The sequence below is a fragment of the Danio aesculapii genome, chromosome 13 (genome assembly GCF_903798145.1).
Source record: "Danio aesculapii chromosome 13, fDanAes4.1, whole genome shotgun sequence".
Classification (NCBI taxonomy): domain Eukaryota; kingdom Metazoa; phylum Chordata; class Actinopteri; order Cypriniformes; family Danionidae; genus Danio; species Danio aesculapii.
In genome coordinates, this window is record NC_079447.1 from 17,275,545 (window position 1) to 17,302,680 (window position 27,136).

General features: G+C 36.4%; 3 protein-coding genes across 5 annotated transcripts in view; 2 read left to right on the plus strand and 1 right to left on the minus strand.

The window, feature by feature from the left end:
* Window positions 1-6,545: 6,545 nt before the first annotated feature.
* On the minus strand, window positions 6,546-11,884 carry LOC130240108 (tetratricopeptide repeat protein 9A). Its single transcript, XM_056471528.1, has 3 exons — window positions 10,805-11,884; window positions 10,275-10,457; window positions 6,546-7,999 (listed from the first exon to the last, which is right to left on the minus strand). Exons 1-3 carry the CDS (start codon window positions 11,217-11,219, stop codon window positions 7,917-7,919), a joined length of 681 nt encoding a protein of 226 aa, XP_056327503.1. The 5' UTR covers window positions 11,220-11,884; the 3' UTR covers window positions 6,546-7,916.
* Window positions 11,885-15,333: 3,449 nt separating this feature from the next.
* Window positions 15,334-23,356, plus strand: med6 (mediator complex subunit 6). Its single transcript, XM_056470832.1, has 8 exons — window positions 15,334-15,380; window positions 15,662-15,821; window positions 17,951-18,042; window positions 20,135-20,217; window positions 20,302-20,410; window positions 21,865-21,980; window positions 22,081-22,108; window positions 22,890-23,356. The coding sequence occupies exons 1-8, from the start codon at window positions 15,359-15,361 to the stop codon at window positions 23,042-23,044; spliced, it is 765 nt and encodes a 254-aa protein (XP_056326807.1). The 5' UTR covers window positions 15,334-15,358; the 3' UTR covers window positions 23,045-23,356.
* Window positions 23,357-24,052: 696 nt separating this feature from the next.
* Window positions 24,053-27,136, plus strand: part of pcnx1 (pecanex 1) — a 67,756-nt gene continuing 64,672 nt past the window's right edge. For all 3 annotated transcript variants that reach the window (XM_056470329.1, XM_056470327.1, XM_056470328.1), the window contains exon 1: window positions 24,053-24,311. In XM_056470329.1, the coding sequence (XP_056326304.1) occupies window positions 24,159-24,311 (153 nt within the window). In that variant the 5' untranslated portion in view covers window positions 24,053-24,158. The remainder of the gene's footprint in view (window positions 24,312-27,136) is intronic.

Below are 27,136 nucleotides of genomic sequence, written 5' to 3' on the forward strand. Positions count from 1 at the left end.
CCCTCCAGGAACTGGCTTTGACACATGTGGTGTAGATGTTAATAACGATGATGGTTGGGTTTTGGTTTGGGGTAGGTATAGATGTTAATAACTTATGATTGGGTTTAGGGTTGGGGAAGGGGTAGACGTTAATAACCATGATGGTTGGGTTTAGGCTTGGGGAAGGTGTAGACGTTAATAACCGTGATGGTTGGGTTTAGGGTTGGGGAAGGGGTAGACGTTAATAACTGTGATTGTTGGGTTTAGGCTTGGGGAAGGTGTAGACGTTAATAACTGTGATGGTTGGGTTTAGGGTTGGGGAAGGTGTAGACGTTAATAACTGTGATTGTTGGGTTTAGGGTTGGGAAAGGTGTAGATGTTAATAACTGTGATGGTTAGGTTTAGGGTTGGGGAAGGTGTAGACGTTAATAACGATGATGGTTGGGTTTAGGCTTGGGGAAGGGGTAGACGTTAATAACGATGATGGTTGAGTTTAGGCTTGGGTAAGGTGTAGACGTTAATAACTGATGGTTGAGTTTAGGCTTGGGGAAGGTGTAGACGTTAATAACTGTGATGGTTGAGTTTAGGCTTGGGTAAGGTGTAGACGTTAATAACTGATGGTTGAGTTTAGGCTTGGGGAAGGTGTAGACGTTTATAACTGATGGTTGGGTTTTGGTTTGGGGTAGGTATAGATGTTAATAACTGTTATGGTTGGGTTTAGGTTTGGGGTAGGAATAGACGTTTATAACTGATGTACTGCGCCATTTTGCTGACAACATATTTTTGATGTGTTTTCATAACTTCAAGTTGCACCTCCAACATACAAGGCCTACAAGGCCCTTTTATGTTACGCCCCTGTTTTGCAGTCCACTGACAGACCCTACTAATGTGAACAGGGAATTTTTGACAGTGCTGTCGTCTGTACATGTTTATATAATTTTAGTATCTTTAAAAAAATATTTTGCAGTTTGCATTTTGTTTTGTTGTTTTTTAACCTTAAATTTAAAAATCTTACGTTTTTTTACACAACTAGACTTTTGTTTCTTAAATTATTGTATCTTGACTTAAGAGAGTGAAAATATTTATATCAGAAAACAAGACAAAAGTACTGAGATAGAAAATTGCAGTGTGGGACTAATAGTGTAGTCTTCTGTTCATCACCAGACATAATAAGCTATTGAATCCAGAAGCTTCATTAATGGCCAGACTGATTTCTGAGAGCTTTGGAAAAGTACTGGGTCTGCAGCTGTGATCTTGAGAGACATTTATCAGGACACTTTTTTTGATTTGCAAAAAAAGTGTTGTTTTTTTTTAATTCATATTAAGTGTATTATCTCAGCTGTCCCGCTGCGCTGTATTGACTTTCTCTCTGTATGTACACACGTCTGCATGTTTATGGTAGATTTAGCTCTGAACATAGCACTGGTTTAGTGGGGAACATCAGATGGTTTATTTCTGCTACTCTTTTGGAGTTTTCAGGTTTCATTTGACATACATGAATGAGATTGTACACCTTTTAGAAGTGCTTTTTGATCCGGTCTCATGAATGTATTGTTCTGTCATATTTACTCTACACCATTTGAAATCATTGATTGTTCTGTGGATTTCACTGTAGCATGAAGCACATAGTCTTTCACAAATGATAAGCTTGATTTAGTGACCTCATCACTATCCGAACCACCAGAATTAAACTTAAGGTGAGTTAGAATATATCAGCTCTAAATTTGCAGCTATATACAACAGTCAGGTACATTGCTGTCTTCCGGAGTTTGTGTGTGTGTGTGTGTGTGTAAATGATGGATTTCAAGATGTGTGTGTTGAATATTGTGAATGCATATTGAACTTGTTTTGCATTTTAGTAGCATTTTGTGCAATATTTGTTATACGTTTACACATATTTATTTGTCGAAATTATTTTTCTATTTTTCATATTTTTCTTATTTTGTGATGAAATTGATGAAAACAACATTTCTGAACATGTCCAGACAGGCAGAGCATACTTTTGCACGTTTACAGCAGTGGTTTCCCTTTGTCTCTCAATCTAATCTTTCATCTCTATACCAACGAGAAATTCCTCCAGACACAAAACAACATTTAGAGCCAAAACACAGAAGAGATTGTGTCTGTATTCCCCTTTTCTGCCACTTGAGACCTTTTTGAACAGAATTGTTCATGCATCTGACTAAATGAAAGAGCCCTTAAATTTGCCTGAGGTTCCACTCCGTCTGGATGTGGAAAAGTGTGTGTTTTATTTCTGGCTGAACGGAATGTGTAGCCATCATCGAGCGCATCTGCTGTCATTTATCAGTACAATCACTGTTGTCCTGGAGAGCAGGTGTTTTGGGTTCAGAAGCTGCTGCTATGAAACTTGTACTTGCACCTGAGCACATTAGACTTGTGTAAGAGCTCAATTAAAGCCCTGAAATGCTGATATGTGGTGTTTTTGTGACTGACTGCTTTAATATTGAATATTCACTCTAAAGGACTATTTACATAAACTATTATTATTATTATTATTATTATTAAAAGCACAGCAAAAATGTGATTTGATTAGAAATAAATAAAGCATGTTTTGGAAAAACTATAAAGTACCTATACACACTATTAGCTTATTACCTGTAAATAATCAAGATATTGCCTGTTTATTATTACTTATAAAGTATGAATTTTTATATATATTCATAATTCTTCCCAATATCTAAACCCAACTAATAATAACTAATGAATAATTGAGCAAATTAGTACTTTATTGAGCTAAAAGTCTTAGTTAGTGGTTTGTTAATTGTGAAAATTATACCTTACAAAATTAAAGTGAACCATATATTAAAAAAACCCATAAACTTTAAAAGAAATAAAACTTTTTTAATGTCAGGTAGTTGCCAAAAAAGATTTCTGATTTACTGTAGTTTAATGATGGACAAAAATAACAAAAAATGATTTCTTCTTGATATAAACTAAATCTATACACTCACTGGTCACTTTATTAGGTACACCTTACTAGTACCGGATTGGACCCCTTTTGCCTTCAGAACTGCCTTAATCTTTCAAAGTCGTCAATTAATGTCGCAACAGAAATCGAGACTTATGAGACCAGGCAATGTTTTTCTAATCTTCTCGTGTCCAATTTTGGTGAGCCTGTGCGAATTGTAGCCTCAGTTTCCTATTCTTAGCTGACAGGAGTTGCACTCGGTGTGGTCTTCTGCTGCTGTAGCCCATCCGCCTCAAGGTTGTACATGTTGTGGGTTTAGAGATGCACTTCTGCATACCTCGGTTGTAACCAGTGGTTATTCGAGTTACTGTTGCCTTTCTATCAGTTTGAACCAGTCGGCCATTCTCCTCTGATCTCTGGCATCAACAAGGCATTTGTGCCCACAGATCTGCCGCTCACAGGATATTTTTATCTTTTTCGGACCATTCTCTGTAAACCCTAAAGATGGTTGTGTGTGAAAATCCTAGATCAGCAGTTTCGTAAATGCTTAGACCATACTGGCACCAACAACCATGCCACGTTCAAAGGCACTTAAATCACCTTTTGGTAACACTTCATAATACCTACGCATAATGAACCATTTATTAAGCATTAGCAAATAGTGAATTCATTATCTGTTTTGCATTAACTCTACATTATTAAACGTTAGTAAGCAGTTTATAACTGCAGCTACAAATGCTGTATTCTTGACTTATAAACACATTTATAATGTGCTTAATGATTGTGTTTTCATACTTTGTTAATGATTTACTTTTCATTATTAAATTCAGTATTGCATTATTTACAAACCAATTGTATTCAAGAGTAGTTGCTGGTTTTTAAGATCATTCAGAATGGGTTAGTAAAGGATTAATAAACTATTGAATTCAACGTTTATATATCTTATTGTTCAGGCATATAGTAATGGTTACTATGTATGTTAATAAATGCTTTATTAACTCAACTTGATCCAGTTTTGTGACCTAATCTAAAGTGAGGACTATTTATGCTTTATAAATGCCTAATAAATGACAATTAAAGGCTCAGTTAAATTCTAAACAGGAAAAAAGAACATAAAGGACTTTATTAATTTCTATTCATTTGAAGATGCACAAATGAAACTTAAATCAAATGAAAAATAAATCTTTGCAGCCTCTTCTAAAATAAAATTATCATACAGTTTTAACATTGCATCCTATTATATTGGTAAATTATTATATTGTTGTTTTATCCAGTTTTTTTGTTGTATTTTGGCACTTCTGTTATTCAGCAGTGTTTAAACTTGTTTAAATTTTACTTTTTAGATAAGATTGCAAAGTTTGTTTGTTGTTTTTGTTCATTTAATACTGAGCCTTGATTGTCATTTATAAGGGATTTATAAAACATAAATAGTCCTCACTTTAGATTAGGTCACAAAACTGGATCAAGTTGAGTTAATAAAGCATTTATTAACATACATAGTAACCATTACTACATGCCTGAATAATAAGATATATAAACGTTAATTTTAATAGTTGGTTAATCATTTAATAACCCATTCTGAATGATCTTAAAAACCTCCAACTACTCTTAAAATCAAATGGTTTGTAAATAACGCAGTGCTTCATTTAGTAATGAAATATCAACAAGTCACAAATTATGAAAGTACAATTATTAAGCACATTATAAATATGGTTATCAAAAATAAAGCATTTGTAGCTGCAGTTGTAAACTGCTGACTAACGTTTACTAATGTAGAGTTAATGCTTAACAGATAATGAATTCACTAGATGCTCATGCTTAATAAATGATTCATAGTGTGTAGTTAATATAAAGTGTTACCCACCTTTCTTCTCCATACTGATGCTCCGTTTGAACTGAATCGTCTTGACCATGTCTACATTGCCATGTGATTGTTTTAGGAATCTTATTAGGAGTTGCTGCCATGTGATTGGCTGATTAGAATTTTGCATTAATGAGCAGTTGGACAAGTGTACCTAATAAAGTGGCCGGTGAGTGTGTATTTTAGATGAAAAATAACAAAAATTACTAAAAACATTTAAATTGAGATTAAAAAGTTATCTAATTTAAAATAAAATTATATCAGGAACATTCTCAGTTTAATTAAAAAATGTTGACTAGTGAAATAAAAACTTACTAAATACACATTTACGCTTGTATTAATGCATTATGCTTGCATTCCCAAATACCTTTAAATTGTCAACAAAATTTCCAGGTTTTTCTGATGTTCAAACTCTATTCTGCAATGTTATGCAAGTAATGCATATTTAAAATACAGTAACAGGCCATTAATACACGACATTTGCCACCTTTTAAGGATCATTTATTTAGTGTGTATTAATTTTTTCAGTAATACAACCTGTCTGGTCTAAATTACTGCAGATTTGATAAGAACTAAATACATGAACAGCAATTAATTGATATAGACGTTTCAACATGAACAGTGAGTATTTTGCTTAACATTTGACAGATCTGTGCGAGCGAGCGTGGCTGAAACACCATCATCCCCATCTGTCTCCAAGGATGATTTCCATGCAGCCTCACCATAGCAACCAGAATAGAGCGCTGAACTGGAATGTTTTGTGTACCTGCTGCTTTTAGTAAAAACCCATAATAAACAGTTGAGCGCAGTAAAAACACCTCCCACTTCTGTCAGCATGAAAAAAAAGGTTCGTCGAACATATTCAATCAGAATCCAAGTGTGAATAAAAAAAAGCACACACTCCTACATATAACAATGACCACAGTTTATTTGTACTCCTACATGCTTTTGTATGTGTCAGACTCGGTGCTCAGTGCTCGATTCACATGCTTACACTCATGTCCACCATGTGTTTGTGTACTGGTTTACGTGGTTTATGAGGACACTCATTTGTATAATGATATGGGTATGACAATGTTAAGGTGGTTTATGAGGACACGGTTTGTGTCCTCGTAATACAAAATTTCATAAAAATCATATTTAACAGCTGGGCAATATGATAAAAATCTCATGTCATATCATATTCTGATGAAGATATATATCACAATGTAGTTCCATTTATGCCAATTCAATCAATTAGTGGTTTATTTATATTGACCACATGTAAAAGACTAATTCTTTTTTACATTTTAAGGTATATGCTTAGAAAATTACCCATTCGGATGTGATCTTCAGAACGAATATTTGGTTAAAAACTGTAGAAATATTAAATAAACATGAATAAAATATATCACTTTATAAAAACTAATTATTACAGGCCCAATGTGAAAATAAACAATTAAAAATTACTAAAAAAGTAAAATATAAACATTGTGATTTCAAGAGTGCAACTTTCGTTATTCATGTTTCTGTCTGCATAAATTATAAAGTATTAAATTATTAAAGTATTACCATAAACAATGTACTTTAAGACACCACAAAATACGTGACAGAGCATAATATTAAACTATAAACTTTTTTTGTGCATTTGATCAACAGAGGCTCATTGTGAAAATGTACTCCCGTATACACTTCTGGAAAGCGTGAATTATGTAGCCAGAGCTACGTATGACTGCATTTCGTCATTAAAATGAACGATACGTGGTGGTATGATGCCACCGACGGCTTCTGTTTCTTGCTACTAGTTGACCACATACCTCCATGTGGATGGCTTTTCCTCTGCTACCAGTTTACCCAGTGGCTCACTAAATACAACAGAGGAGTTGACAATGACGACGGAGTTCAAATCCGGTAAAGAACGGTTCCAGAAAGCAGGTAAAAAATAAAATAAACAAGTAAATAACAGGGTAAGAACATGGTAGGGTCTAAAAACATGGTAAAAATCAGCTAGCCACGAGGGATTTTCTTTTTCTGGATTGCTTTTTAAAAAACACTGTCGGTTTGGTTTAGAGAAGGGGGTGGGGGGGTCATCGGTTGGTCAGTCAGTCAGTCAGTGAACAGCGGCCTCTAGTGGATTTACGCAAGAAAAGCAGGCGAAAAATGGCACTAGCAAGAAAAATTTGAGATCTGAAAAAGCGTACACAGCGGCCGTTGGTGGATTTGCAAGAACAAAAACTGCAAAAAAACATATCTCCCAGGATCTATTTCGCGATCTGCAGAAATGTATACAGGGGTACATATCGATACTGAGCCTGGGTTGCATTTGATATACTGTATATCGTCATATTGCACAGCCATTCTTAACAGGGACGTTTGACATTCACAAAATTGCCACAGGTTTCCTCTGAGGGTTGGGTTTAGGGGTAGGAGTAGGGTAAGGCAATATAATACATGTTTTCAGTATAAAATATATTACACCTGTGAAGAGTCCTCATAAACCACATATACCGTACAAGAATGTGTGTGTGTGTATTTAAACAATTAATCCCACTTGTGTAATTTAAGATCTTTCCCACTGCGATTTGAATGTGGGTTTTCAGTGAAGAATAGGTGGAATATGAGACTAGTAGTGACACTTAATTGCACTTGGAGCTTCAGGTGTTCACAGCAAAACTGATTCAGAAATCACCTCTAATGAAAACATCTTTGCCATAATCTGGAAGCAATATGAAAAAACACAGAAAAAAGCTGCAGGAATGTGTAAACTATTAGCCACAAGATGATCTGAGGGTGTTTTGTGGAGCATAACGTCAGATCAACCAACTTGAGAGACCAGCGACATCTGTTCATTTTTCGGTACTGAAATACAACCGAGGACTGAAAGCAAACATTTTGACAGCACTACTGTACTTGGAAAGCTATAATAAATGCAGCTGAAATCCTCCATTCTTGGTCTCCACACACGATCTACCCAGGGCACAGCACACCTGATTCAGCTTTTCAGTCTGTTTCTGACAGGACTGAGACAGGTGTGTTGACCCGCGCTGGAATAAAGTCTGCCGTGAAAATGCCGAACCTCGTCCACTGAGAGTGCGATGAGAGGAGTGTGGGGTGTCCGCAGTGAATAGCTAGTCAAGCGGGGGGTGCTTTTTTCATGTTTGTTTGTTTTTACGGAACTTCTGTTTTCTCTCTCTGGGCATTTCGTCTGATTTTCATTTCCGTGAGCTGGATGTAACGGATGACGTTTGTGTCTGTTACAAATACATAGACAAAGCGGAAACAGCTGTTTGAACACACAAAATGCAAGCAGGAAGTGTCATGAAATTTTGGACCTATTCATTTCTCAGCACTATAACTGCTGTCCTGGAAAGCTGCTGTTTTGGGTTCAGAAGCAAATTGGTGTAAAGAGGTCCTGTTATGCTTTTTTCTGTTATGAGTTCACACATAGCTGATGATTGATTATAAGCTTGTTTGGCATACTGTCCCGAGAGAGAGCCCTGGCTCCCAACGGTTTGCAGGGCGAGAGGGGAGATTGAGATCAGGTCGATCTCAAGAACTCCTCCGCTTATTTGTGGCTAATGACAAATTGCTTATAAGGTAAAATACTGTTAGCTAGGAACGTGGCTATAGGTACTAAGCTGAAAAGAAAATGTATGAATGAAGGAACTTGGCTATGGTGCTAATTTGGTTTAGTCAATTTGCTTATGACACTTGTCTTTGGGTGGTAGGAGGAAACCGGTGAACCCAGGGGAAACCCACACGAACACAGGGAGAACATGCAAACTTCACACAGAAGTGCCAATCGGCCCAGTGAGGGCCAGAACCAGCGACGTTCTTACTGTGAGGCAACAGTGCTAACCACTGGGCCACCGTGCTTCCCAAAAAAAGTTAGAGGAAAGGAAGGTTTTTCAAGACGAAGATGACTGTGGTATGAAGATTATGGTTATTTATAGTGACTCAGCAGATGCCCTAGTTTTTTGCGATTCCGTGATCACTGAATCCAACACATAATCAACAAAAAGTCGCAAATTTTTGCGATCCTGCAAAATTCTTCATGTAAATGCAAAATAATCTCATAAAACATCAATTTCCAATTATAAATTAGGCGAGTTTTACGGCAATCCGCATAAAATTTCTGGGAATTACAGCCACAAAATTAGTCATTTTTATCACAATAAATCAACAAAAAAATTGTGAAAAACTAGGGGTCTGACTTAGGAGTCGTTTGATTTGTAAATGATGTGTTAGCTAATGCAGGTCCAGCCGTGTTCAATCATAAGCACGTGATCCTCTCGAAATTAGTTTATAAATAAACCACTTGGTGCGTAATGTTGCTGTTTAAGCATGACAAAGATAAAAGTTCAATCCAAATAGAGTTACGCTTATGTAAGCAGTTTCTGAACTATAACGGCCAGACTGTAACCCTGACTTGAATTCAGAAAGCATTAGTAGTGTTTTATATCTATTTATAATAGACATTTGTAGACACGGATCTAATATACTGATACACGTGATTTCTCCTGCATCTCTTTACAGTCACAGACATATCCAACATCATGTGAACTTGTGTGTTTTTGAAATATCAGGAGTTTAACCCCTTAACTGTCACCAGGGTCCCACAGGTGGGACTTTTTTTTTTAATATTTTTCTTTTTTTTTGTCGGAACTTGAATTTATCTTGACACACTATGTAAAATAAACCTATATCACCTATCATTTTTAAGGGTGACAGTTAATGGTAGGGCCGGGAATTGATTCCTAAAAGAAGTCGATTCCGAGGTATTGAACATCAAGATTTGATTCAAAAGTTTGGAAGTTTACGTGCCTTATAAACTGCTATAATATACATGCTGAAACTGAATTAAAGTCCACAACAGCTCTAAAGCTCCACTCTGAATACATATACATGATAACAAAAGTGAAGTTTTTATCTTATATTTGTTTTATATGAAATTCTACTTTTTCTTTTGAAGAAGTTAAAGGTGTATATGTTTTGTTTTTGTTGCCAGAGTAACAAAGACAGGCTGTAAAGCCACCACCCTCTTCCGAAACTCATTTGCATTTAAAGAGGTGTACAGTATATTACATAATAAATGAGTATTTTAAAATTGCACAGACTCATTCTGGGGGCACCTGAGGCACTTATCTTGTAAATAAGCATAACAGAACCACTTTAAATGTAAAATGCATATTGACTGGCTGAGCTGACTATGACCTTTTAACATTAGCATCACTGTTTTGCATCTGCGTGTTGCTCATCAAACACTGTTAACAATTACAAGCAAGCAAATTATTGTTGTCAATAAACTAATTTTTGTCAATGTGTATTTGACAAAATGTTCTACATATATCTCAATTTCTCATATTTTTTATGCATTCAATAGGCAACTGAAAACTTTTGTTGTTGCCCTCTACTATAGTCAGTTGTTGTTGTTTTGTTTTTGTTAGATTTGACAGATTTCTAGGCTTCTGCAGTCCCCAATTCAACAAATACTGGTGTAGTGTTTCAGAGTTTGATGTGACTGACCTGTGGGCTGTTGTTTGTGTGACTCCTTCAGGTAGTGCAGGGCTTTGTTAAAGTCTCCCAGATGATAATACGCCACACCAGAGCGATACAGAGCTTTAAAATTCTCGCCCTCCTTTCTCAAAACCTTCAGACAGTACTCTTTCACTCGTTCATAATTCACCAGCTCCATCTGCAACAGACAAGCTGCATGCAAACAGACAAAATCAACTGCACCCATATAAAACTCACCATTTCAGCTTTTTGAGAGACATTTCCTGTCGCTTATATGAAATGTAAATATTATATATGACATGTAATCTAGACAGACCATGACGTCATTCTAAATGCAGAATTTACTCACAAATAACTTATATTAAGGAGTGGTAGGGCCAAATCGCAGGGTTTGCCATTCAAAACTCATTGTTTAAGTGCTAATCAGATTATTATATTACAGTGAGGTTCTTTCCTTCAGCCTTAGCACGTGGAATACATAGAAAGCAGTGAGTTGATTAAAATACTGTTTTTCAAGTGGTGAAACACGATGTTCCCACCTGCCAGGCTGTTGTAGCACTCCAGCTCCGCGTTCTCCACCGCGCCTTTCTGCTCGTCCGTCAGACTGGACTTGCTGATGGTGGTCAGGACGGTGGACGGAGACTTGCTGGTGTCTGGGTCCCCGAGCACGCGACACAGACCCTTCATTTCCAGCAGCGCGCGGTGGTACTTGCCGATGGCCTCGCGGTATTTTTTGTCCTTGTAGCACTGTGTGCCCTGCGTCTTAAAATCCAGAGCTCGTTTGACCAGCTCCGCGGGCTCGTTTTGGGGCTTTACCATCGAGCCGCTCTGGTGGGGCTGGTGCTGCGGGTAACGCGCGTCTCCGCGGCTCCGGCCACCGGGAGGATGCACGACGGTGGAGTTCGCGTTGCCGCTTATGACGCTCATCGTACCGCTTCCCTTACGTTGTATCATCGCTTCAAATCTACCGTGAATTCAATAGTTCCCTAAAAACGAGCCTCGTCTGCTTCCTCCTCTTTGCGCGTTTACATGCCTTCACGGTTCCTTTTTTAAATATGGATTCCGGGATGATTCACTCACACGGTACTCTTAATTTTCCCTCTTTTCCTCTCCAGCTCTCTCTTTTTTCAGCAGTCTGGCGGAAGGAACGGACAAGCACGTCTTGCTCTCACAGAACGACTCAAAAGGGAGCGAGCGACGAGCGCGCGCATCAATAAGCTCCAGCGCCCGCGGTGCCCCGAAGAAATGCGGTCATCACGGATGGAGCGCGGTAACCGGTCTGTCAGCCCCCCAGCGCGAGCTCCCGTTTTCATTGAAATCCAGCTGAGCGCAACTCAGCCGTTAACAAACGCGTTTCACTGGCTCAGACCACGATTTCATGTGACGTAACTGTACTAGCCACAGAAAAACAGCTGCTGGAGGACACTGAAAGAGCTGTTTAAATACTGTCCTTGCTTTTGATCCTCCCTTAATTCAGAGGACCTTTTCTTCTGTTATTCCTCCAACAAAGTTATTGTTAACACACATTCCTTTATCTAAAAAGTAATTGTGAATATCTCCGTAATGAGATGCATCCTTTTGGGAACCGTCCCACAGGTGTGTGTGTGTGCGTGTGTCTGGTACAGCTGTTGTGTCTGGGTGTGTCGTGATTGCGGTAAATCGTGCTGGGTGGGGAATTCTGCTTTACTCAGTCAGTCTGTCATTTTCTTACACACAAACACATGTGCATTTTACTTCATTTGCATGTACATGTGCATAAACCTGGAGTTCTGTGCTTTCTTTCTTTCTTTTATCTGATGTATGGATCTCTAGTCTGTTTAATGAATTATATGAATCACATTTTAACAATTTTAGCCTTTAGATTGTGTGCAGGTATTATGCCTGAATTGTGATGGTTATTATTCATAATATCCAATAGTTAAGTGACTTTTTTGTGTCAACAACAACCTTCAGCCGTGAGTAAAGCAAGCCCGTAGCCAGCCTGGTGATAGGGTTGCTTCTTTTTTCTCAAAAACGTGACCTTTTTGCAATTATTTCCCTCATTTTCTATTTGATTATGAGATATAAATACTGCAGTTTAGTGTCATTTTATGCACTATTTTAGCTAGATTAGCTTGTCGGATTGTCATAATAACCACACTTTTTGTTGTACCAAAAATATTATCATTAATATTTATCTTTAATATTAATATTAAAGATTTAGAATTAAAAAAATATTAAAAAATACTTATTTTTTAAAAAAACAAGTGTATCACATCATATCTCATTAGAAAAAAAAAAATAGGAATCTGTTAAAGTTTTAAATTAAAAACTGTGGCCCATTGTCATTTATTAGACAAATAACAAACTGGCCAGCTCATATTCCAGCTAAATTCTAATATGGATTGCTTTTGGTGCTTCATGGTCATTTTTTGTTTCAAGAATAAGGTAAAAAAAAATTTAATAAAAGTCACTTGTAAATGTTTTCTCTATTTAAAAATAATACGGGAGCGAAAGACTGATTGTAATATGAAAATATTTGTTAGCACTGGCCAAAACTGATTAGCTGAAATCCCAGAATTCCATGTGGTCTTAAAACCTTCGATGGGTTATTTTCACTTTTATAATAGCATAGCAGTCAAAACAAGACAATACGGGGAAAACATGCAAACTCCACACAGAAATGCCAACTGACCCAGCCAGGGCTTGAACCAGCAACCTTCTTGCTGTGAGGCGATTGTGCTACCAACTGCGCCACCGTACTGCCCACTGAATTTCATTTTTCCATTTTTTTTTTACAAAGTATCTTCAAAGGTTCAGAGTTGTCCCATATTCTTTAAAAGTTACTATATGTTTGAGAACAGATACAGCTCTGAAAAACTCTCTGAGATTCAACAAAGAAAAAGAAAATCAGGTCAGTTGCCATTAATGATGTTTTTGCATTGAGGACCAATAATTTATTCTCTCTCTTACATGTTGTAAAGTGAACACTTGATTTGATTAAATCCAGCTGGCTGAAGGAATGCTATTGCCATCTCTTGGTGAAGGATTTGTGGCATTTGAGCTTGATTTGCATTGAGGTTGTAGATTTTGAATATGACTCAAGTGGATGTGGAATTTAGTCTTTTTCTAGACTTTAATAGCCCTATTTTGATTTGCAAGCATTTATTTGTGTTGTTATGCTGAACTGCACTGCACTCATTGGATATTCTTGCAGACTTTTGCCTGCAGGGACTCTGATGGGTATTTGTGCCATCTGATGATTTCTTCTTGTTATAATGGTTCAACAAATGTAGCTTTAATTAGATCCAAAGGCATATTTTCTCATTCTAGAAATGGCCTACATGCTTTTGTTTAATTCATTCATTTTCTTTTCGACTTAGTTCCTTTATTAATCCAGGGTTGCCACAGCAGAATGAAGCGCCAACTTATCCAGCACATTTTACGCAGCAGATGCCCTTCCAGCTGCAACCCATCTCTGGGAAACATCCATACACACTCATACACTATGGACAATTTAGTTTACCCAATTCATCTGTACCGCATTGACTCTGGGGGAAACTGGAGCACCTGGAAGAAACCAATGCAAACACGAGGAGAGCACAGAAACGCCAACTGACCCATTAGGGGCTCGAACCAGCGACCTACTTGCTGTAAGGCGACAGCACTACCTACTGTGCCACGCGTCACCCCTTGCTTTTGTTTTACTAGGCATTTTTAAGAATATCATTACTTTTATCTGAACTGAATCCTTTAAATCCAAATGTTGTTTGTAGTGTGTGTGTATTTGACTGCAAACTTGTAAACCAACAATAATAAGAGACAAAATATTTGCTAGTAAAGCATGATGACTTTATTAGGCATTCCCTAATAATCTAGCATATACCATTATTGGCGAATAAAATGATATCAGTGTTTTGGGGCATCACGGTGGCACAGTGGGTAACACCATCACCTCACAGCAAGAAAGTTGCTGGTTTGAGCCCCTGCTGGGTCAGTTGGCATTTTTGTGTGGAGTCTGCATGTTCTCCATGAGTTGGCCTGGGTTTCCTCCGCGTGCTCCGGTTTACCCCACAGTCCAAAGACATGTGGTATAGGTGAATTTGGTAAGCTAAATTGTCCATAGTGTATGAGTGTATATGGGAGTGTATTGGTTTCCCAGTGATGGGTTGCAGCTGGAAGGGTATCTGCTGCATATGCTGGATAAGTAGGTGGTTCATTCCGCTGTGGCGAGCCCAGATTAATAAAGGGACTAAGCCGAAAAGAAAATGGTGAAAGCATGATGACTTTATTAGACATTCCCTAATATTCTACCCTATACCATTATTGGCGAACAAAAATACATGATGTTGTTGTTTTAAAATGTAAAATATCACACAATCATGTAATAAAAAAAACAATAGAATAATTATACAAAAATCATTAAATGAAGCTTCCTCTTATGGCATGTGGCTACTGCACAATAAACTAATAAAACAATATAAAATAATGAAAAAATTGCCATGACTAAATAAAATCATTTTAAAATGTGCTCTCTTGTATTTTGAGAATTTGTTTACAAATATATTTACAGCCCTTTAATAGTAAAAATATAGCTTTCTTTAATATTAGCTTTCTTAAATATTAATAATTACAAATGTATATTATAAATATACATATAGTATATTTATAGTATATCAATATACATTGACAGTATGATTCAACAGTCTGAAAGTGGCAGTTCTAGAGCACCGATATGCATCTTAAGTATTCACAAAACACATCTCTTGTAAAATAGGTGTTTCTATCTGCATGTAGCCTAAAAATAATTAGACACATGATTTGTATAGTTTGACCTAAAAGAGTCACAAAATAATCATGAAAACACTGAAAATATATACATTTTATTAATAAATTAGAAGTAACTTAAATACATTCATAAGGTGTTGTAATTTCATTGGTAGAACTGGCAGTGAGAATTTACAGCACCGAATTTGATCCATAAACAAATTAGAATGGCACATTTACTATTTTAAGGATGATTCTAGCGATGTACTAGATTAAATAATTCAAAATAGCGCGTCATAGAGTGTCGACGTCAAATAGGCGTCATCATTCTGCGCCTTTCTGCCAAGATGGCGACAGTGGATTTAAGAGGTAGTTTATCACATATTTCACGAATTTATTACCGTGTTTTATTTGAAGGCTTAATTCCTGCCAGATTTCTTTTGACTATTAAATCACATTGTATGTTGACTGTTGACATAATGTTGACTTTGATAAAGCTCTTGCCGCTGTTGAAGTATTGCCGCTGTTGTTTGTTAAAGGAAGCGGATATAACTATTATACTATATATGTATTTTGTACGACGTTTTATTTCATTTTTACGTATATTTGACGGAAGTATTCTCATTCTAATGTGGTTATGTGTTTGTCAGATAATCTGCTGGGCATCTCATGGGTGGACAGCGGCTGGGTGCCCATCCTGAATCCCAGCAATGTGTTGGAGTATTTCTCCGAGAGGAGCAATCCCTTCTATGATCGCACCTGCAACAACGAGGTGGTCAAAATGCAGAGATTAACCCTGGATCACCTCAAGTAAGCGCCGCACTATGCAGCAGTGATGGAAAGAGAAATGAAAATCATACTTAAGTAAAAGTGCAATAACTTTCCCCAAAAATGTAGTGCAGGTAGAGTACAAGTACTTGTTATAAATATTACTCAAAGTATGAGTAAAAAATAGCCCTTTTAAAAATACGTAAAAGTAGTGATTATGCCGATTATTTACGAAAACGTAACATTCTGTAGAGAATTTAGTGATTGTTGGCCATATAGTGATTTCAGTCCTCATGCAGTAGACATCTTCATCATCATCTTTCTGTCATAATGTGTAATAATTTTGTGTCTTTTTGTAAGTATTTAATTCTTCCACGTTGTACATGTTTGCTGCATTTATAAAGTGCCTGTGTCTTGAGGTTGTTATGTATGATACGAATTTTTTTATTTTTTATTTTTTTTAATTATTATTTTTTTCTCTACTCAAGTAAAAGTACTGTTACTGCCAAATATTTTTTGCTAACGAACATTAGCAATGTTACGAACACAGTTAAGCAAGTTATATTACTGTAATATATTATATATCACTAATTACTGTCATTTTTTTTTGTAATTAGTTACATTACAATATTAATGTCTCCGGTTGGGGGTGGATGGGGGTGGCGTGGATTTATTATATTATAGCAGGAAAAAACAAATGCTAATGAAGTCAATGGATACAGCTTTACAGCATTCTTAAAAATATCTTTTGTGTTCAACATAAGAAAGATAATCAAACATGTGTATTACAAGCAAAGGGCAAGTGACAATCGTCAGTTTAGGGTGAACAATCCCTTTAAGCTGTCATGGCAAACATACACATTGCACACTATGGGATATGCGCCACTAAGAGTAGGAAATATGTAAGCGCAAAATAATTTCTATGGAAGATTTTCAGTCTTTAGCGTTAGTTCTTCATTTCAGGCTATACTGACTGTGTTGCCCACGTGTGTGACGAGGTTTATAGTCTAACAAGTGCAAACATTACATAAATTAAACAACCATTTGGAAGTGCTTTTATACTAGGCATTCTAAACTTTCCCCATGTTTAGTTATTTTCTGCATCATAAAGTTACAAATTATGCCTGTAAGGGCGCAGGCATAGCTAAAATTAATAATAAGCCATATAATGTTACAGCAGCTGACCTTGTCATTGCTGGGGTTGACGCATTTTGCTGATAAACTTTCTAAAGTCCAGCGATACATCCAACCCCCCAGCAACTAGACAAACTATTTTACCCGCAGATTTTTTTTCTCACTCTGCTGCTGCAGTGATGTGGTTTCCAGGCGTGATTATTATTATTATTTATTTTATTTTTTTTCCGTTGCATTTTTTGTATTTATTTTTTTATCAGTAACGGACATGATTTAAAATGTAGCAAAGTACAATACTTTAGGCAAATCATACTTAAGTAAAATTACAGATTTTAAACACTACTCTAAAAAGTACAAATTCACAAAAAAAAAACTTCTCAAGTACTGTAACGTGAGTAAATGTAATTCGTTACTTTCCACCTCTGAAATAAATATAGGTAAAAAATAAAGTAGTGACTGCAGGAAATATTGGAGTAAAGGTACAAATACACGTACTCAATACATGTACTCAAGAGAAAAGAAAAAATACACATTTTTAAAACTACTTAGTAAAGTACATTTACTGAGAAAAATACACAATTACAGTAATTTGAGTATTTTTTTTATGTGTTACTTTACACTAATGCTATGCAGTTAAACACTGAGAGGAAGTTGGTTTTGTATTTGCGTATTCTGACTTTCACCTTCTTATTTATAATTTCAGAAAAGTCTTCTTTGCAAATTCTTAATAGGGAAATCATATTAGCAGCCAATGACTATTAAAATACATCATTGTTCACAGTTAATCAAATAGTGCTAATGTTGTTTATAAGTAATACTTGCATGCAGTGCCAGACCGAATATTAAATATAGTACAATTTGTCATTGTTCTGAAATAAACGAATGAGCGAATATAAAAATAACCTCAACGATAAAAACCCAGTTAAGCGTATAGTAGATTCATATGGTGGATATTATGTTTTGTTTTGTTTCCTAACTGATTAAAGCAAAAACTTGTTTGTCTGCTTATTTGGTTTATAATGTTTTTGTGTGTGTAGTCAGATGGTGGGTGTGGAATATATTTTACTTCATGCTCAGGAACCTATTCTGTACATCATCCGAAAGCAGCAGAGACAATCGCCAACACAAGGTGAGGCCTGGACTGCTGTTCAGTATCTTTGTGGTTGATTTTACTTTTATAACTATCATTTATAATATGCGGCTGTTGAATGCTTGATTGTGATTGGCTGACGAACATTCTAAGGTGTTATTAAAATTATTTTCAGATGAACAAGCACAGCTAAAATAGTTCCAGGCAGTTTTTTAACACATTACAGGTCTATGTCCCTTTACTTAATCATTTTAGATATTTCACAGCCCACAATTGGCAAAAATCTTATCAGAAGGCTTTTAATGAGATGCATAAGATTAGATTAGATTCAACTTTATTGTCATTACACATGTACAAGTACAAGGCAACGAAATGCAGTTTAGGTCTAACCAGCAGTGCAATAGCAGCAAGTGCAGGATACAGGTATAAGTTATAAAGTGCAGTTATAGAAAAACTATGGTGATATTTACAGATGGATGTACTATCAACATTATATACAGGTTGTATTAGCTATGAACAGATTTACAATAAATGAATATATGTACAGGATACTATTAATAGCAGAAGTGTGCAGATAGATAAACATAATTACAAATGTCCATGTGCAGTGGGTATGTCCAGTTCAAATAAATGAATCAGTGCAATGAATATGTGCAAACTTTAAATGTGCAAATGTTAAAAAGTGCAGTGATTGTGAGGAGTATAAGTTAGAGGAGTGTGGGGGGTGTATTGGGGGGGCAAAAGAGTCAGTGAGGGGCAGAGTTCAAAAGGAAGACAGCTCTGGGGAAAAAGCTGTTCCTCAGTCTGCTGGTTTTTGTCCGGGGGAGCCTGAAGCGCCTGCCGGAAGGCAGGAGAGAAAACAGTCTGTGAGCAGGGTGAGAGGTGTCCTTAAGAATACTGCGTGCTCGGCGCAGACAGTGTTTCTTCTGGATGTCCTCTATGGCTGGCAGTGTAGTCCCTGTGATGCGTTGGACAGTTTTCACCACCCGCTGCAGTGCCTTACGCTCAGCAACAGAGCAGCTTCCATACCAGACTGTGACGCAGTTGGTCAGGATGCTTTCTATTGTGCATCGGTAGAAGTTCACCAAGACGGCTGATGAAAGCTGGTTCTTCTTTAGTTGCCTCAAGAAGAATAGGCGCTGGTGAGCCTTCTTGACCAGGCTGGAGGTGTTGGTGGTCCAGGAAAAGTCCTTAGAGATGTGGCTCCCCAGGAACTTGAAGGATGAGACAGGCTGAGAAACTAGACATAAGAAACTAGTTCTACACATAGGAGTTGTTTTAGGACAAAAAACTTTTACAAAGTATTTAGGTTTGGTAACTATAGTAAAAGCAGTATGATTGATATTGTTAAATTGGTCCATTGAATTATTAGAAAATACTGCGCACCTGTGGTTTAAAGGCCAATTTGCTTTACATTGTGGCTGCATCACCAAATTTTTCTGATAATTCAACAGCTCGCTGTCAGTTGTGCCTTATTTAAAATGCCTGCATTGTAGTTGTGTACATAATAATTGTGATGTTGACTGACTTGCAATCAAAGTCAAGAAGATTTTGACCTGGTGCTTAAAAAGGACCTCTATTGTGACACATTTAAAAACATGGAATTATTAATTATAATATTTTATAAATGCAACAATGTGAATGTTATTTGCAAATGCAATACTTTTGCATCTTACAAAAAAGCAATTAAACAGCAAATTATTTACTGTAAAATAAAAAAGTTTTTTTTTACCAGTAAAAATGTTCTTCAAATAAAATGTCATGCACATTGTAGGAAGTCATGAATGTTTTCTCTCAAACGGTTCACCTATTGGCATTAAAAAAAGTGATTAATATGGTATAGATTTTACATAGAGCCCCCTTAAGTGTGTTTAGCTGCTGTGTAATAATATTTAAATGAATCATTTGAAGAAGTCTCTGAATCCAATTTAAATTCCAGGTCCGACTTTCATGTACTTTTTAAATTAATTTATTTTATCTGATTTTATTTTAAGAACTACAGAAAACAAGTCCTGAATTCCTGTTTTTTTTCATGGTGGATTATAATAATATTAGATTTATAAGTCTTATAATTGACTTTACATTTCATACGTGACAGTATATTTTTCAATGTTTTGTTCCCCTTTTGCAGTGATCCCTCTTGCTGACTACTATATCATAGCTGGCGTGGTGTATCAGGCACCTGACCTGGGATCTGTGATCAGTTCCAGAGCGGTGCGTCTATAACCTTAAAACCTTCTCTCTCTTTCCTTTATCAGTTTAAACATTAATATATGTCTATTTTGATGTATGTGTCAGCTTTCAGCGGTTCACGGGATTCAGTCTGCATTTGATGAAGCCATGTCCTTCTGCAGATACCACCCATCCAAAGGGTACTGGTGGCATTTTAAAGATCAGGAGGAGAAAGGTGAGGACGCATACAATTAGGCTTGTCATGATAAATCATTTTTGGGGTGCGATATATTGTCAGAAATAATGGTGAAAAGATATATGATATTATTTTCTTTTAGACAATTTTATGCCTCTCGTATAATGATTAAACAACAGCAAAATAATAAATTTAAACAAACAATTAGTGTACAAATAAGCTCAAACAATTTCAGTAGAAAAAAGGTTATTTATTCTCAAAGCTATTATAGCGGGGAAAATAAGTATTGAACAAATTATAATTTTTCTCAGAAAACATATTTCTAAAGGTGCTGTTGACTTGAAATTTGGTTGATAACAACAAAGGAAAACCATATATGCAAAGAAAACAAATCTAATTAGTTTACAGATTAAGTTATGTGTAATAAAATTAAATGATGCAGGGAAACAGTACTGAACACATGAAGAAAGGGAGGTGTAGAAAGGTGGTGAAAGCCCAGACAGCATCTGAAATCTCTTAGTAGTTATTCAGCAAACCTCTGCCCTTCATCTCAAACCTTCATTTGAGCTGCTTCAGTCCAACATCTACATTAGCAGGAGGAGGAAGATAAACCAGGGTGGACATTTCAGCCAGACAATGATCCAAAACACAGCCAGGAAAAGTCCAAATGCTTTCAGAGAAAGACAACCAAGCTGTAGAATGGCCCAGCCAATCACCTGACATTAATCCAATATAAAATACAAAATAAATATCAGATTTGATAGATGAGACCCACAGAACCATCAAGATTTTTAAGTCTGAAAAACTCACACCTGAGCAATGCATGACTTCGTTCTCCACAAGAGAGGCGTCTTTAAGCTGCCATCACCAAAAAAGCCTTTTATATAAAGTATTAAATACTTTTCAGTGGATCAGTACTTGTCATTTCATTGTTATTACACACTATTACACATTTCACTGTTATTATTTTTCAGATTTTTTTGTTTTGTTTTATTTTTATGTTTCTATTGTTTGGGTTTTTACCAAAATCTGGTTCAATTCCAACAGCCAAATGTCAACAGCTCCTTTAGAAATATTATTCCCAGGAAAAAAAAACATGATGTGTTTAATTCTTTGTAATGTGTAAATGTCCTTGTAAAATTCACGCTTTTGTGTAATTTGTGAATGTGTGCCATTTTGCTTCAGGTGTCAGTAAACATTGTTTCTGAGCTCACTGACACCTCCAACAGAGTATAGATGAGATGAAAGAGGCTGCGCAATCAGTTGGTGGTGACAAATTTTTTTGTAAACATGATGGGTGAAGAATATATTACATAATTAAAAACTCTTGAGGCTATATACATGTATTGGTAGTTAAATCGATAAACTGTATTAATTATAATGACGGGGCTACACATACACACAGACAAATGCAGCAGGAAGCATCAATCATGCACCTCAAATGTACTTGTTCAAAACTGCTAACTTTCCTGTTTGTGTGTGATTTTTTTTAGAAAGGGTGAAGCCCAAATCGAAGCGGAAAGAGGAGCCAAGTTCTTTGTTCCAGAGGCAGAGAGTCGACACACTGTTACTGGATCTGCGCAATAAATTCCCCCCAACTTTCTATCAGGTATTACTAATATACACATTACACATTCTAAACTGGTTTCTGAATGGAACTAAAACATCAATTTGTATTTGTGTTCTCACTGATATTATGTCTGTTTTAGACCAAGCCAGGAGAGAAGCCTGTTCCAGGTATGGAAATACTTCACCTCTACAGATGTTTTGTAAATGCTCTGATTGTGTATGTATTGCTCAGTCTTGTGGAAAAAAAAAACAAGTTAAAAATTGTTACATTTGCTACATATATATGGAGTATTTTTTTAGTTATTGCTATTTTTACTTTTTGGTGTCTGCATTTGCTGATGATTTCTCATAATAAATGGGCCATTTGTAGAATTTAGCTACAACCATTGGTATTAGCTTCACCATATTCATATCAAAGTTGTTGTTGTCTTGGATTAGAAATAAAATCAATTTGGCTCTTAATGTTGGCATATCTTGAAGCTTAAAAGCATCAATTCATCGATCGTACAATGGAAACGATTTTCTCCCTAAAAATGTTGGTTTCTTTAAATAAAAATGCAGGTTTTCAAGGAAAATCAGGCTTTGTCACAAACTGTTTACATATTGGCAATAAAAAGTGATATAATTTTTAATTGTAGATATAGCCCCTTTAAGTTTTTTTAAATGCTGTGTACTAATCTTTAAATTAATCATTTGTTGAAATACTTGCATTTACCTCTCCATTAAGATATTTCTAATCCTAACTGTATTCTGCCTTAATAGCTAAAATGTTTTGCAATAGAACATTAAAAACAAGTATACTGTACCTAACTTACCTCATTTTTGATGCAAATTGATGTTTTATTATGTTGCTATTTTAAAGTAATTTAATCATACAATGTGCTGCAGTATATATGAAAATGTCTGTTTGTATTGAAGAAAGGAAATATCTCTTTTACTATGTCCATAGTGGAGGTGAAGAAAGAGCCAGAAGTGCCTGTTGAGACGGTGAAGCCTCAAGAAGAGCGAGAGACAAAACCTCCAGCTCCCCCTGCTCCTCCACGGCCTCCACCACAAACTACACCCAACAAACCCCCACCTGAGAAGCGTGCTCGTCTGCAGTGACAAACAAACACCTGCAGCCACAAAACATCAATGCTGAGGGACTGACTGATGCTCAGACCTGTGGACCGTTCTCTGCAGCAGCTCACTGAGGGTGGACTGTTATTGTACATAAGTGACTTTCGTTTTTGTAATGAGGAAACTGAAATAAGTTTCATATCTGTATGTCCTTTTCTGTATTTCAGTGTTTCTGGGTTGTAGTATTATGCCATTGTGTTAATCACAGTGAAAAGTTATTTTTCAGATCTTGTTTGCAGTGTTTGCCATAATTCCTAAAGTGTACAGGCTTTTCTGATGATTAAAATAGTTTTTGTATGTCCTTTGTAAGTGATTTAATAACTATGTAATTGACTCCATAATCTGGGGAGATTTATCTCTTTTTTTTTGTGAAATAGGCACAGGAAATTAATGAGCATATGCGTAAATTTGGCCCTGTCTGTAATGTAATTATGCTATAGAGATTATATAGTGCGCAGCGCGCTCTTGTGTACAGACGTGGACGCGCACCTATTGCGCTTCTGCGTGGACGTGAACTGCGCTCTCTATTCAGTGGACTAAAAACAGACTCATAGCCAGCAGATATGTTCTGATGAGAATTGAGTTTTATTCATATAACAGTGACAATTAGCTCGACCCAAATACTGCCAGCCCTGACCTAATTTATTCCACCTGAATGCGCACAGTAACCGCGCTTACATTACGAGTACATAACGGTACGACACATTCATGTTTTTAGTTGAATATTTCAATATGTATTTTTTATCGTTACAAACTACAAATATCCTAAGGACTTGTCTATTTATTAAATAATGCATTTAGGTAAACAGCTTGTCAAAAAAAAATCACAGCGCTTTTACTAGTATCGCCCCAGATGTTTTTTTTCGTCGATGCTCGCGTTGGCCGCTCGGCGGCGGTGCAGAATAACCTGAATATCTGGCACGCGCAGCGCCACTCTCTGCGCGAGCTGTACGCGAGCTACCGGGTGCGCGCAGAGCACGATGGGAAGGGAAGCGCAGCGCTGGAGGACCACAGAGAAGAAGATGGCTGCGACGGGGCTCGACGGGCCAACGCTGTATCTCCTGCTCCGAGACGGATAGAGAGGGGATAGGCGGTAAAAATGGGGTCGCAGACCCTGCAGATCCTGCGGCAGGGCGTGTGGGCGTCGGTGACGGGCGGATGGTACTACGACCCCCACCAGAACACCTTCGTGAACGCGCTTCACCTTTACCTGTGGCTGCTGCTGCTCTGCCTCCCGTTCACGCTTTACATGGTGAGAGATGTTCACCTCTTCTGTCCATCCTACAGCCGTTACCTAGCCTTATCTGACACCTATATCTCTTTATCTTTTCCTCATTCTTCATACATCTCTCTCTCTCTCTCTGTCCATCATCCCTGCTCCTATAGCTCATGTCTCCGTTTCCACTACACACAGACTGCATTTCCCATAACATCTCTTTATTCATCTCTCCTGAAAGGTTTTCAAGATCATAGAAATCCTAGAAATATTATAGAATTATAATTCCCACACTCTGAGAGGTCAAGCTAATTTCTGCATTGTTGTTCTGCTTGTGGTCAACACAATGGCATTTCACTGCTTATAAACTGCTTATTTCACTGCTTATAAACATTTCTGTAACTTTCTCATTTTAAACAATCCATTCTTCACACACTAATGTAAAAGTAATGATGGATTGTAAATCTGTGAGAGCTCTTACAGTGAAAAAGCTCTTTAGTCTGTTTGTGGAAACAACTTTATTACAGAGGAATTGGTCAGGGTCTGAATTGTTTTGGTGTTTGACTGGATTTTTGAGCAGAGCGGAGTATTTTAGACCTGCTGTCATGAGGTTTGTTGTGTGCTTGTTGTCACTTTGGTCTTTCTAGTTCAGCCAGATATGCAAATCATGTCATTATTTACTGACCCTCATGCCTGACCAGATTAATATGACTGACTTGCTTCTGTGGAACACAGATAAAATGTTGGTAATCAGAACAGTTTGATTTGCATAAAAACACTGAGACATTTCTCAAAATACCATACCCTAAATTCACAACAGTGTCAAAGAAAAAATAAAACACAAAAGAGATGTTAAAATATAAAAATTGTTTAAAAATCATACATTTTAATCACGTAAATACTCATTTACGGTCTGAAGAATCCAATTTCACAACAGATAACCTTTGTTACAAATGATTACGTAATTTAAGCTGAATTGTCAGCGTCATCTGATCCTTCAAAAATCATGTTGTTTTGGTGTCGATCAGTGTTGAAATCCAGATACATTTTTAGCCTTTTTCAGCAAAGTATTTTGTGGTTTTCTGTTTTGATTAATCAGAATTAATCAGTAACTCTCAAAACAGCAACTGTGAGTTCTAATCAGTGATTTTAGACTCATCAAAATAAGCAAAACATGCGCTCAAATATTGAAATTAAATCAGTCATTCCCACGCACACATTGGGGGTTTGTTTATTCAACATCTCAGCTAATATATAATGCTTTCCACCACCAAAGTGAAATGCTCTCAGCTGTTTTTCACATCTTATTTCACAAAATCCCACCATCATTTCATTCCAAAGCATCGCATCTTTACCACACCAGCTCTGGCACAACAAAATCCCTCCTCACCGTGAAACATTATACTCCTGTTTGCAATCTATTTATAAAAAGAGACTTGTAATAGTCGTCATGCATATTATTTTTAAAGCCATGCAGCCATTCTGTGGCTGCGAAAGATCCGTGTACAGATGCAGAGCCTGATGCCTCTCAGTCCATATTTAACTTGCACAGATCCATCCATCAGTGTTCTGCTTGAATACTTTGTCTTTTAACCACAGATAAACAATATCAAGTCCGTCAGTAGCACAGTTTATCAATAAGAACCTGATGTATGTGCTTTTTAATATGTATTTGTGTGGCATTCAGGGCGGCCGTAGGGTTGGGGTGCTGTATTACAGACACAGATGTCCGCTTATTGCCAGGCTGTTTTTAGCTTCTACCCTCCGGTTGTGACTGAAATATTGTTGCCTTTTTATCGTATCCCTGTAACTCTGTATAACACAGTACTATCTTTGAATAAGATATTTATAAAACAGAAGGATGTTAATAGGCTGGAATATGCAAGCGTATCATACCCCCCTGTGCCTCGGTTTGCTTTTATGTCAGGATTTGAAATGCTTTGGCTCTTTTATTAAATCCCAGATGGGATAAATAGCAATCAATAATAGATCTAATGATTGTACGCTACTGTTCAGAAGTTGTGGCCGGTGAGGTTTTCATTGCATTGATAGGAAGAAAAACAATGAATCAATAATAGATGGAAAGATTGTTGTAGATAGCTGTTCAAAAGTAGTTTTTTTGCTCACCAAGGCTGCATTTTATACAACAAAACACTGTTATTATAAATTATTGTTATTATAAGTTTTAATATACAGAGACCACTTAAAAATCTAGGTTTCTCTGGATTTATTATTTATAGTTTATGCATTTTTGTTTTATTCTGTAAAGTACTGATGAGATTTGCAAAGTTGTTCTAATGGTCTAACTAGGCATGGGACGATAACCGATTTCAAGGTTAATCACATTTTGGAAAAGTCAAGCTTTTAAAACCGCCAAAGTTTTCTGTTATAGCGTTCCTAAAGTATATATGGAAGGTTTTTTTTGTTTGATTGTTTTTTTAAAATGTTTTTCGCAACAATTTTATTTAGTTTTTTAGGGCAACAGTATCTACAGCAGAAAATGAACCTTTACATTACAAGCTACTGGTCCAAAGTATTTTAAATGTTTTTTAAAATAAAATAAATTTTTTAATTGGGGGAAAAGATGTTGTTTTTTTTTTTAAAGAAAAAGACATTTAAAAAGAACTTCTTTTGGAAGTTTACTTTCACAGTAATAGCGACTTGACATGGCAGAAACATTTAAATACCATCCACTGCACTCTCAACAAAATGTTAAAGGCTTTTAATCAAATGAATACATATTAAACATATTAATATTATGAATGGGCTACCAAGTGACTGATGTTGCTGATTTGCACTGAATCACAGTTGTGAGTCTGACTTTCATTTTCAAGCAGGCTGCTAGTTATTTTATTTTCTGA

Bases quoted from the DNA above. Each gene is read 5' to 3' on its own strand.
- LOC130240108 (XM_056471528.1), bottom strand. From the start codon at position 11,219: ATGATACAACGTAAGGGAAGCGGTACGATGAGCGTCATAAGCGGCAAC. The intron at 10,458-10,804 runs GTGGGAACATCG...GTTTGCATGCAG, and splicing joins GTGCTACAACAGCCTGGCAG to CTTGTCTGTTGCAGATGGAG. The intron at 8,000-10,274 runs GTCAGTCACATC...TATTTGTAACAG, and splicing joins ACACAAACAACAGCCCACAG to ACACAAACGTCATCCGTTAC.
- med6 (XM_056470832.1), top strand. From the start codon at position 15,359: ATGGCGACAGTGGATTTAAGAG. The intron at 15,822-17,950 runs GTAAGCGCCGCA...TTGTGTGTGTAG, and splicing joins TTAACCCTGGATCACCTCAA to TCAGATGGTGGGTGTGGAAT. The intron at 20,411-21,864 runs GTGAGGACGCAT...GATTTTTTTTAG, and splicing joins TAAAGATCAGGAGGAGAAAG to AAAGGGTGAAGCCCAAATCG.